Raw genomic sequence first — 13,552 nt, forward strand, 5'->3', positions numbered from 1 at the left:
CTAGCATCATCAATGCTAGTCTGATTAATAATGATGCTAAAATTAAGAAAATCCTGGTAGCAAAGCAGTATTTTATGTTGTATCTATTGTCTTCAAAAAGAAAGATATTAGCCACCACCATGATAAAATCCTGTGGGAACATGAACCAAAAAAAGAAGGATGTATAACTGTTAGAATACTGAAGTGTGAGAAACAGAGGAATATACAGAACCCTAACAATGTGCATTTAATTAGGGAGTAATTTATTAAAAGAGAAATTATGTAAAGGGATGAGACAGAAACAAGAGCGCACCATCTCTTCCCTTCCTTTCTGAGAAGCGCTATGCACACGCGCATGTGCAGCACAGACCCGTCTGCCTTTCTTTGGCAGGCTTCCTGTGTCCATCAGCACACAGATAAGCCAAAATGAGGAGAAGCTTTCCTAGGCATTTTGGTAAGGATTATGAGTCCATTACCAGACAGATCTAGTTACAAATGCACACTTCTTTCCACCTAGATTATCATGCAAAGAATAAAACTACCCTCACCTTAAATTAAGGGAGAAGGGGTTGCAGCCTGGAATACAGGTGAGGTTTCTGGGGTCCAATAAGTAAATCTAAGCCATCTGTAGTTTAATGAAACCAAACGACTGTTATTTTCTGCCCACATATCACTAAACACTGGCTCTGGGGTACCAGACCATTCATTTCGGTCCTGGGAAACCATATTGGGTTATATAAGGTACAGGCACGTTGATGTTTTTTTCACTGGTTGGAACTATAGATGTAGCCTTAGGATCATATTCTGAGCATCATGATTTAGAATGATCTCATCTCCACAGGGACTTGTTTACTCACTCTATGTTTAAGGCTTAAGGTTTACTCACCCTGTATATTTACCTTCTTCCCTTCCCTCTTCTGTGCCTGTTTAATGGGTTTAAACAAAATGGCTAACAGTCTCTGACTTCAGTGATTTCTGTCATCAACCATTCGGACATTTTCCTCATTTCTCACCACCACTGTGTGATCTATCAGCCTTGTACAATTCTTGGCCAATGGCCATATTAATTTTCTACTTGAAAGAACATAAATAGAATACCGCTTATGACGAAGGTACTAGGGGGAGCTTGGGGAATAGCTGTTCGTCTTGATGCATAGCAATTAGCTTGGCAAACAGAAACGGTAACATGATTGGATCTGATACCTAGCCAAAATTGCCAAAAGAAAAAAAATCATTCTGTCAGGGGTATTAAGTGGCTTTTTAAATAGTAGCTATCAACAGTTATATTTGCCCTTTTGGAAGTGGTACGGGCAGTGTGACATCAGAGATCTCCGGTTTCCATGGTGATTATTAGTGATGGCATTTCAAATGTTGTAGTTAGGTTCTATGGTATGATCACCTGCACTTTACACCATACGACAGGGAAAGAAAAAACTGTTTCATCTTAACGTATTAGAAAGAACGTTCATCATCCACATAAACATCACTGCTTTTAAGTTGATATGATTTGTTAATCTTAAGCAGATGTATGTTGATAGAAGCTACATGAGTAAGTTGGGGAGAGACACTAAAGCACTTGGATGTAATGGGGACTAATTAATTGCTTGGATATTTAGCAGTAATTAACTGCCTACGCATTATTTTGTAAACTGGTTGCTCTTATCCTATCGATTTACCCATTTTTGTATGTAGAAAAAGATTACTTTCTTATTCTGAGGCAATTAATCATGAGTTGAGATGTAAGTAGAGAGAAAAATTTATCTTCCTCTGCAGTTAAGGATAATTTGTGGGGTGAAGACTGAGTTAGCCGTGCAGTCCAATAGCAACATTCCTCAACGACAGGGCAGCATCTTGTACTCCCTGGCCTCTCAGCACTGGGTCCTTGAACTCAGATCTTCAACACGTTTGGTGATTTTGATGTTGATGAAGCCAAACATTTCACTTTTGCTTTAATTTTCACATTTAGAGTTGATGGTTAACTTTAAAACACAGTCTACTAAGACAAATATACATACTTAAAAAAATAGGATGAATAATCTTAAAAGTCTAAGAAAGTGCTTCATTTGACTCCAATAAACAAGAAAATTTTCAATTTTCTCATGTAAGCTATAAAGTTAATCTTTTTAAAAAAGGATCAATCAGCTGTAAAATATTCAGTATATACCCTCTAGAAATAAAATCTATTGAGGTAACAGAGATAAAAACCAATTTATTTTTAATAGGGAAAAATAGAACACATGGAGTCTTTCTGACTAGTGTTTCAAATCAGATCTACTGTGCAGTTAATCATACTGTCTAGAGGCAGAATCAAAGATTATAAATCCAAGTAACAAAAAATCTGCTGGCAAGTTGAGGGGAAGTCATAATGAATCCGAATGTAATTAAAAAAACCCTCTACATAAGTGCATTACTCTTACAGTCACAGTAACCAGAATGATAAATGACCTGTCTCTCCCTTGCTCAAGCTACTAGTTATGCCAGGACAGAATATCTAGGCCACCACTGTGTACAAAAACCTACAGACCAGAACAAGGATGGATTTACAAATCAAGGACAAGGTCAGAAAAAACACAGGACGCTTAGGTCACAAAGTATCACCAAATTGTGACTGAAGTCAATATGCATCCACAAATCATGGATAGGATAACCTACCTATGGGAAACTGTATAATCTTTATCATCAAATACCCAATGCACAAGGAGACAGAACTCAATAACTAATGAAGTTGAAGCGCTTCCTAACATGGTTTTAGAAAAGAATCTACTTAAGATGTAATCAGTAAAACATAATTGGTTACTTTGAGCCCTAAAAGAGTTCGTGAAGACACTGAGGGGCAGAGTTTTAGACTCTAGAACTGTGACAGATAACCTACCTCAGTTGTTTTTAGTAAGGAAAGAAAGGTCCATGGAGATCAAGTGAAATTATCCAAGATCACAAGGAGTGCTACTGTCAACACAGGAATGGAATCCAAACCCTCTCCCCGCCACGTGTCTCCTCCTATACAGCCCGTCTAATGATGCACTGTGAGTAAGCACAGTGCACAAACACCCCTGAGATCGCAGAGTTTTTCATTCCAAGGATCCATTTATGGAGAACAACTGTTTGACTTTTTAAAAAAACGAATTAAAATACACACACACACACATACACACACACACACACACAACCACACCCACTATACTCAAAGTAAAAAATGAACAAACATGGAAGGAAAAAAGCAACATAAAAGACGTGATAATAATACATTAAATCTGCACAACTCAAAGTTCTGCATAATGGACATCTCAGGTGTCTGATTCAGAAACTTAACTGGAATAGTAATATATTTCTAAATTAGAGAAATAAAATGCATCATACAGAGAGCAAATGTTCTTGGCTTTTTCATTTGAAAGGTGATCAGATGTTGAGTCAAAGAGAAAGTCAAGGCCCTATGTGATTTCCTCAATAGAAAGCAATGGTCCAGCTTATAGACTAGAGTAACAGGAAGTAATGCTTCCTTCCTCCTACAGAACTCACTTTGGTTCAAAAAGACAATCCAGGACTGCTTCTACAGAAACTGGCCAAAAGAAACCCCCTATACAGAAATCTAGTGGTCCTATTGTAGTGCTGATAAGGAGAAAGGTTCTTCCCTATTTTCAGTAAGTCTCTTACTATTTTAAAAATTCTACAGGCAGATGATCTGAAATTGAGCTATTATTTAGATTATGATAAAAAGCCATAAAGAGAACAGATGCGGATTTCCACTTAGAAAGACACCCTGCTCATAAAAAACAGTAACTGAGGCTCTTATGGGCAACTGAATAGAACCTCAGGCAAGTCAGGGGCCCTCTGTGCATGTAACACTTCTAAAAAGAGATGGATATTATGAAGGCTAATTAAATAATGTGGAGAAGTGATAGAATACCAATGCTCTTCAGTTTTAAAATTGATGATGTTCCCACAGACACCAGAAAACCATGTGATTGCACAGCAGACTGTGGGAGCACAGGCACTGCCAGGGCCACAGAGACTATCCTGACCTTAATGATTTGGAAGAGAATATGAAAACCTTGCTACTCAAAGTGTGGTCTGAAGAAACAACAGGTGTAAGTATCACTGAGAGCTGGTTAGAAATATGACGTTCAAGCCCCATCCCAGACTGAATGAGTCGGAATCTACATTCTTTTTTTTTTAAATAATATTTTTTTATTATATTATGTTAGTCCCATACAGTACATCCCTAGTTTTTGATGTAAAGTTCCATGATTCATTACTTGAGTATAACACCCAGTGCACCATGCAATACGTGCCCTCCTAATACCCATCACCAGCCTACATTCTAACAAGATCTCCAGGTGAAGCATGGGCACATTTAAGACTTGAGAAGTACTGTGCTGAAAACACTGGCAGTGCTCTAGGCAAAAGGGACCACTGAAATTTCAGGTGCTCTCAACCCTCCACAGTTGTGTGTAGAAGGAGTCCTGAGTCAGGCTGGCCCTTCCTGGTACCAGGAAAGGTTGACTTCTGAACAACCACAGGTTAAACAGTTGAGAGGTAAACATTTTTTTATTACAAATATCAGTATCAATCAGGTGAGCCTCATTTAGTTCCCTCTTCTTTAGTGAAATTAAAGATAACAGAGGAAAATATATAAAAAGCTAAGCCATGTTAAGAAATGCTTTACTAATCTGTCTGGATTATACCAAAAACCACAGCCAGACTAAATGATTAAGTGAGCCTGGGTCATTACATTTTCATAATTATAATTGTTAATATCTAGGCAAGGGTATCGATTTATTGATTAGCAACAACTTATTGATTTAAAAAAATATATTTCAACTTTCGTTTTCAGAAAGATTATTTAAAAGATTTAAAAGAAAATAATCTGCCTTTAAGAGAGAATGTTTTCTAATGGGAAAACAAATGCTGGAGGAAAACAACCAATGTTCTGATCATAGCTTTCTCCCATGTTAGCTTCTGATTGGGAAGAGCAGTTTTTGTAAGGATATAGTACTAAAGTGTAGGAGTGAAAGGGTATATATGTTATTTTTGCTCCATTCATACTAGAATTTCCTTTTGTGCCCACTTCCCCAATTACCTGATGTCCTAGACAAAGTATGGGGAAACTTCCAAACAGGGGAAAGCTGTTTCCCAGAAGCAAAGTCACTGAGGACAATATTTAAGGAGCAAAGAACTCTACCTTTAAACATCTCATACTGGCACCTGAGTTCCATTTTCAGTTTCTGAACAACAATATTGATAATGGCCATATTGGTTTACTTTTTCTTGGATCCTTACCACCAAATTTCATTTTCTCAGACAGAGTGGGCACAAAGTGTAAGAGAAGAAATGACCATAACTAGTGGGCTAGACAGAGGACTGGTGTGACAGACAGCAAGGAAGACAGGATCCAGATTACTGGTCTTGCCACTCAGAAATGGATGCTTCTGAGATTATGCCACCAAACTGCTTGCAGGAATTCTGTGTTTGACCATAGGTCTTTCACTATTATACTCTGCCCAATTGTGAATAATCATAAATAGGGGCAAGAGAGGCCTGAGATCGTTTTAATTGTGATACCAAGTTAAAAATGCGACTGAATCATCACCTCTGTTTTCCTCTAGTTACCTGATATAACAGCTATTTTCCCAGATCCGTGTTCTTCTCTAGCTATTCTTTCTGCCTCCTCCATCAGCAGCATGCCAAATCCCTGGAAAGAGCAAAAGAGAGGTTAGGGAATTAAGAAGGAAGTCATTAAGAAGGGTCTGCAAAACAAAAAGGCTAATATTCAGTAGTTGCTAAAATCTGCTAAAATAAGAGTGACAAAAAAAAATTATGGGGATAAGAAAAGAGAAACCATTCAATTATACCAAAAATACACTATAGCAGACTAGTAAAAAAGGCAATAATTTTGCAATAAAAGCCATCAAAAGGTATTCTGTGGATGATGCAATCTCATCACAGGAAGGGGGCAATTCCCTCTCAACTTCCGTCTCTTTTTAAATAAGCTCTAGGCAATCTCCAGGTGATGAAGTCTGGGGCATCTAATCTTGTCTCTATTAGTCACCCCTCCAATTTCTAAAAGGTTTTTGAAACCAGGCAATATTCTTAAATCACCAAGTTTGGGGTTTATGCTATATCCACCATTAGTGGTTTTAAGCCATTTTCTGGAAATCTGAAAAAGTGAGTTATTTGTTTATTTAGGTTGTTTGTAGGGAGTGGAATAGCATTTCACTATCTATCAGATACAGCTTGCATCTATGAAGAGCTTTAATATTTCACAAGTGCTTTTACATTATCATTGGCTTTGATTTCATAATACATAGTTGAATCATAAGAAATCGCTGGTATTAGACCATTTCTGACTTCCAAAAATAGCAATTTTATTTGGTTCAATCTAATACTATATTCTACTTGACTGAGTCTCAAATTTCTCTCTCAATCCTTTTCCTCTCACACCCAAAAGGGTACAACTTGGAGAGAAAACAACCCTGAACATAAAATTTTAGTTCCTCGGTTTTTGTACTTGTCTTACTTGTCCTACTTCCTCTTTCACGGTCTCTTCCTCTGTACCGCCCAACCCATTCTTTTTCACTTTTCCACCTTTGGGCAATTTTTTTCTCCTTCCTTCATTCCTTCCTTATTAATCTATTTTTGAGAGAGTGCATGCACTTGTGAGAGTAAGTGGGGGGGAGGGGCAGAGGGAGAGCGAGAATCTCAAGCAGGCTCCAAGATCAGCAAAGAGCCCAATGCAGGGCTCATTCTCACGACCCTGAGATCATGACCTGAGCCGAAATCAAGTCAGATGCTTAACTGACTGTGCCACCCAGGCATCCCTGGGCAATTTCTTAATTACAGTCAAATAGAAATGGAATACAGGATACCTGATGCTGAAATTTAGTAGGATCTCGACTGCTCACAGGGACTACACTTCCATACACATGCAGCTCTCGAACTATGGAAACACCTCCAACCAGTTCAAAACGGAAGGTTTCCTCTGAACACTTTCGTAATCGCAGGAGGCCAATCAATATGTCTTGATCTGGGTCTTCATAAGATAAGAATGTTTCCCAGCCACCATTTGCAACATAATCTCTCCTTACCAATTCAACCTGTTTAAGAAAAATTATAAAAAATTTTAAATTAGAGAAAAACATATTTTTTTAATTAGAGAACAAAATTCATTGTTTTAAGTGTTTACTTATGTAGGCTAATATACCCAATTAAGGATAAAGAATGAATAATCATAAATTATGTTTCTTTTTACTTGTCTACTCTCACATATCAATGATTAAATAAGAGTTCATGCCTTGTTCATGGAATATTATAAAAGGAAAACATATTTGAACTTCATTAACCTTGAGTTTCTTGCTGCGATCGGACTTAGTAAATGCTTCTCTGTACTTCAATCTTTGATCCTCCATGAAGAGTCTCTAAGGTAAAATTATACATTATATCACATCTCTAGCTCCTGGGAGCACCACTGAGCCCCAGAACAGTCAGGTGGCTCAACAGTTTCATGTCTAGCCTTTATCTCTTCCACTAAAACCTGCTTTTGGGGGGAAAATGTGTTATTGGTCACTTGTTTCTTGATGGGATTTTAAGAAAGTATGGTATTCCTTTAAAGGGATGAGCCCTTTAAAATATTATGCCTAGTTAGTTATAAGATTTAAACACCAAAGAAAATTCAAGCACTGGAAAGTAGCTTTTGGGGGAAGCCCTTTTGGGAGCAATCTACATAGGCTTTTGACTCTTCAACTCATTGTTCAAGTGGCCCTTGAACTTTGCATCTACATAAGCAATATGTAACAATATGCATAGAGAAACCTACATATGTGGACATGGTCACACCCAGACACATTCCAAAAATGGGTGGATTGTACCCTTAGTGAGGTGAACAATTCAGACTAATGCTTATGTTTCTTCTCAAACTTAATGTTTGCTAAGTAACTTAATTGCAAAGGAATTTGGAAAAAAGATGAACTGTGTTTGGGTCTACTTTTTCCTCACAAGGTCCCAAATGTTAAAAATATCAATGCAGGTATCATCTGGTCTTTCTCAAATGGGGTTCCACAAGAGAGTTAACTCCCACAGGAAATGTGGCACACAGCTAGGCATTATAGGTATATAGGAGAGGAGTTAACTCATTACAGACATGAATGCTTTGGGCATTAAGCTTAAGTTTTGTGGAACCCTGTGGATAAGGGCCCATCCACTCATTTGATTACCACCAATGGGATAGAATTTAATAGCTGTACACACAGAAATAAACATCACATCCAGCTCTACGTGAAGGTAGCCACTAGCTGCATGTGGCTATTTATATTTGAATTAATTAAACGTAAGTAAAATTAAAAACTCAGTTCCTTAGCTGCACTGGCCACTTTTCAAGTGCTTACGAGTCACATATCACATGTAGCTGGTGGCTGACACCATATTGGATGGCGCAGATTATAGAACATTTCTAACCCTGCAGAAACTTCTGGTGGATTGTGATGATCCAGAATGAAGCTCAGACTTGGTTTTCCTAGCCTGGTTCTTCTACGATTCACCCACCCTCATACTTGCCTTTCCTGTCTTGACATCCATATCTGATCCTCAAATTAGTCTTTGCTTAGTTTACTTATTATTAACTTCTAAGGATCAGTCCTGTTGGTTAGAAAGCGTGGGTCCAGGCTTGCCAAAGATTTATGAACAGGACCCAATCTCTCTATAAAATGAAGAAACTAACCTGGTAGGGCCGTACTTTGTGATGAATTTCTTGGATTCCAACCTCTCTGGTTCTTACATCTCGACACTGCCAAAAAAAAAAAAGAGAGAAAAAAAAAAAAGGTGGATGAGAGGGGCAAATACAAAACTGTGGTAACTAATTCAATTTTTATTCACACCTTTCCACCAAACCCTGGGCTGGAAATTCAGTTTGGACATAATTTACAATGAGAGAAAAAGAACTAAATTTAAAAATAAAACCATCTTTAATAAATCTAAGGATGGGGGAAGGAAACAAAGTATAAAGTTAGTACAGTAACGTTTTAAAAACAAGCTTAGAATTCTGAGATCAATATATAATACTCAAAGTAAATAACATATGTCCTAAAATCTGAAAATAGGTTTACCCAGGGGACATAACTATACCTGAAAGTACAATCCAAAACTATGTATATAGAAGAATAAAAAGCAAATTCGTAATTTTTTAAAACCTTCACCATTTTATGGCAGTTAATATTTTTAGCATCACCATGTTCGTATCATTTTACAAAGGTCAAAAAGAGGGATGCTGAAAGACTGGTGTGGGTTTTTTTTTTTGTTTTTTGTTTTCTTTTCAGAGAAGGGCATTGTGGAAGAAAGGATGGGAGGAAGGAAGGGAGGAAAAAAGGAAGAAAAAAGTCTCAGCCATAGTCGCGAGAGTATCACTAGGAGGCACGGAGCTGCCTGCAGATGATACGCACGCAGTGCCTGGTCTCTACACGGCCAAGCTCATGTGACGCGACTCTCACTTCTAGTCCACAACCCAGTGTGCATATTACACAGCTTGACATTTATAATTACAAAATTCTTAAAGTATTCTGTTATATGGTATATTTTCCCCTACAGAACAAATTGTAAAATTATTGTCCGGATTCTAACATTTTCTACCAGTGAGAAAAGATCATGCTAGGAAATGTGATGGTGTCATGCAAGCTATATTACCAAAATAGCATATTTATGAAGTAGTTATATACGTATAGAACTCCATGAGAAAAATAAGAGCTCATTATTCAGTTCTATAAAAACAAAGCTATTTCCATGTCCCAGGAACCAGCCGAAGATGATAATGCTTTGCTGATGTAGCGAACAAGAGTCACAAGTCTCTGTAATTACAAATCTATTACATTTAGATGTTGTCTTTAAGCTACAGCAATTCTATATAGTAGTTTGCATGTGAACACACCATAGTTACGTGCCTTTGGAGAGGGGCTATGAGAGAATACCTTTTGGGGGGGGGGAGCAAGGGCAGAGGGAGAGGGTGAAAGAGAATCCCAAGCAGTCTCCATGCCCAGCGCACAAGCCTGGCATAGGGCCCGATCCCAAAACCTTGAGATCACAGGCCAAGCCAAAATCAAGAATCAGAAGCCTAACCTACTGTGCCACCCAGGCACCTGGAGAATGCTTTTTAAAAAGCAGAGATAGGTGTGTGCTTATTTTCTGGCAAAGACATTGCCTATGTGAAGCAGATGTCTTTGGGCTATCACTGAATTTCAGTCTTCCCAGTTTAAGAGAGGCTATCAAGGTTTAAAAGGGACACTGGGTTAAAGATGACAGCTAGACGATGAGATTATCAGGATAACCAGGCCAGGTCAGTCACTTTGGTTATGGTATTCTCAGAGAAGAGAGGGGTTGGAAGACAAGGACGGCTGGAAACTGGGAAGCAGAATAGGCATAGTCTTGTTTGGTGCTACTAATTGCTATAATACATTGGACAAACAATTCCAAGGCAGAGCCCAGGAATCAATGCTCAGGCCTTGACCCCACTCCCGGCTTTTTCTCTTTAGCAGCAATAAGGAAGGGTTTCTAGGGCACTGTGAATTTATGTCATAACCTTAGGGTGATTTAAGAGTCACCTGCAGAGACTGTTGCAGATTCCTGGGCCAGAAGAAAGATGTTTAGTAAATATCTGTGAAAGAAGTAAGTACCTGAACAGACATGGGGGTGGAGTGGGGCACGTGACATTGGAATATGTGGGCAACAGCATTGTTTGGTAATCATTTTATCCATGTAATCCTTGTTTCTTCAAATGTATGCTCGTATCGTCTATCACCGCTAGTCAAGAATCAAATACCCAGTACTTCAAAAGAAAGAAAAAAAGAAGTACTTCAAAATTAAAAAAGAGAGCTGAGCACACATAGCTGGCATCTGAGTAGGTAAAAAAGCAACTCTTAAATCAGCAAGCCTACATTCTTTTAGAAGACAGCAAAGGGGTGCAAGGGGTAAGATGCAGCCTTTGCAACCACTAGTTTCCAGTTCATGTTGCGGAGTAACAATGCGTTCAGTATGTGAAACTTTTTGACCAAACTTGTGTCTGTAAGTATGTGTCAAAGTTAGTATCAAAATGTTTTGTGCTTCAGATGACTTTGATCTCAACAGTTAGGATCAGACTCTTACCTGTATTCCAAGGTCTTTCATTCTTGCAAATGCCAGCTCTCTCAAATTACCATGCTCTACTCCTGAACTGACTAAGGGCATTGGAATATCTCTGCAAAAGAAAGACATTAGCTGTTGTAAAATATAAATCATTCTCTACAGTAGTAAGGCAGGGATATTACAAAAAGGAAACAAAAACCTACAAAGCAGATCAGAAAAGCAGAATATTGTAAACAGGAAGCAAGGTTCAGGGCTTCTCTGCCCCTGTTTTCCCATCCATGAAATCATGATTTTCACCTACCACTCAGGGTTTTTGTGAGAAACACCCGATGAAAATCACTTCATAAGATTACAAAGTGTAAAACAAATGTCTGAACCATCAGTAATGATTTTTGGCTGAAGACATGTATTTGCACTAAGAGAAACAAGAAATACAACTGTCTTTTTAAATAAAATCCAATTTGTTTAAAGAGGAGAAATAACAATTATTATTAATGCACTGCTTTATTAATAGCTTATAAACACTTGCCCATACAGTTGCTGAATGATAAGTAACCAGGAAGCTCAAAAGCCTGGCTCAACCAACAACTGGTCTCAAAGAATACTCCCCCGCCCCTCCCCATTTCCTAGAAATCTAAATTAGAAGTGACTCTGCATTAGAAGATTAACAGCTTGCCTAAAGTTAAGAGGAGATAAATTTTATTCCCTGGCATTAATACAGCATGAAGTGCCAGGCATCTAGGAGATTTCAATCAAAAGGTGAAGTTATAAGCTCTATTTTAGTAGCTCCCAAAACCCTCTTCTAGACAAAAATCTGAAGATAAAAGTTAAAAAAAATCTGAAGAATATGCCTAGCACATCTGTTTCCTATTCAAAGACAAGTCTCCAATTTGTTTTGTCTAATATCTGGTTCATTAGAAGAAAGATTTGAAGAACATACCAAATATCTTTTCTTCTCATTTGCTCTTGAATCAACTCGAGTCATGTTAAGTATATACAATTAGCTAATTCACCCATTTGATTCTAATAAGATTTCTCACTCTCTCAAAAGTATCAAAAGCCCATCAATTAGCATTAAAAGCTATATACAGTGAATCTATTAGGCTCTGGAAGCCAGTAGAGTTTCCATTAGACATTACATAAAGCAACGATAAGTCAAAATTCTTTAAGAAAATGACACACCAGGGAGTTCAGAATGAGAGTGATATTAAAGAATATATTTTAGAGTGATTAGTTAATATATATGGTTTACTTACAGTTTTTGGTGAAAAAAAAAAGTTTCTATCTTTGGAGCTATAATTTCTTTAAATCAAATACATTTTAAATTAGATGCAGGGGTGCCTGGGTGGTATAGTTGGTTAAGTGTCCGGCTCTTGGTATCAGCTTAGGTCATGATCTCAGGGTTGTGAGATCGAGCCCTGCATGGGGCTCTGAGCTCAGCGAGCAGTCTGCTTATGACTCTCTCTCCCTCTCCCGCCTGTCACACACACTCTCTCTCTCAAACAAATAATCTTAAAAAAAATTAATTAGTAATCAGAGGCAACTAAATGAAGGTTAGTGAAGTAAAAAAAAAAAAAGGTTTATTTCAGCAAGGAATGCACAAATATACTGTCCTAAATATTAAAGTTCAAGTCTTCTAAATGCCCTTTTATACCCTGAAACATTTTTTAAGGTTTTATTTATTTTAGAGAGAGAGAGAGCGCATGCAAGTGCACAAGTGGGGGGAGGGGCAGGGGGAGAGGGAGACCCCACTCAGTGCAGAGCCTGATGTGGGGCTTTGGGGCTCAATCTCGGGACCCTGAAATAATGACCTGATCTGAAGTCAGATGCTTAACCAACTGAGACACGCAGGCACCCCATTTACCCTGAGACATTTTATAAATAACTCACAAATACATGTACTTTCATGACTTAAAGGTAAAATTTAAAATCCTGCGATATATAACATTAATCTGATAAAATCAGTGGCAATCACTGTTAGTACCCATCATAGGACAGATACATTTGATTCTAGTTATTCACTGCACTTAAATTCTATAAAGTGCCATGGGCACTGTAGTCGCAATTATTCAAACACCGCTCTTACAGAAAATGCAGTGTTAGGTTTCTGTGAGCCTTAGTCACATTTTCTTCAACTGATCAATACATAGAACCCTGTTTTATGTTTATTTCGTGTAAAGATACTTTACTTAACATATATCTGATTCATTAACATAATACTTGTGGCTAGCAGCAGTATAATTCATGCCTTAATGAAGCTCATCTAATATTTATTTTCTTCAGAAGGCTCATTACAGCTTTTTTTTTTTTTAAGATTTTATTTATTTATTTGACAGAGAGAGAGAGACAGCCAGCGAGAGAGGGAACACAAGCAGGGGGAGTGGGAAAGGAAGAAGCAGGCTCCCAGCAGAGGAGCCCGATGTGGGGCTCGATCCCAGGACTCCGGGATCCCGCCCTGAGCCAAAGGCAGATG

General features: G+C 38.0%; 1 protein-coding gene across 1 annotated transcript in view; it reads right to left on the reverse strand.

The window, feature by feature from the left end:
- Nucleotides 1–13,552, reverse strand: part of ELP3 (elongator acetyltransferase complex subunit 3) — a 100,888-nt gene that overhangs the window by 19,551 nt on the left and 67,785 nt on the right. Inside the window, exons 11-14 of the mRNA XM_008705101.2 lie at nt 11,101–11,191; nt 8,690–8,755; nt 6,843–7,070; nt 5,587–5,668 (exon numbers count right to left, since the gene is read on the reverse strand). Of these exons, the coding sequence (XP_008703323.1) occupies nt 5,587–5,668; nt 6,843–7,070; nt 8,690–8,755; nt 11,101–11,191 (467 nt within the window). The remainder of the gene's footprint in view (nt 1–5,586; nt 5,669–6,842; nt 7,071–8,689; nt 8,756–11,100; nt 11,192–13,552) is intronic.

The sequence above is a fragment of the Ursus maritimus genome, unplaced genomic scaffold (assembly GCF_017311325.1).
Source record: "Ursus maritimus isolate PB19 unplaced genomic scaffold, ASM1731132v1 scaffold_11, whole genome shotgun sequence".
Lineage (NCBI taxonomy): Eukaryota > Metazoa > Chordata > Mammalia > Carnivora > Ursidae > Ursus > Ursus maritimus.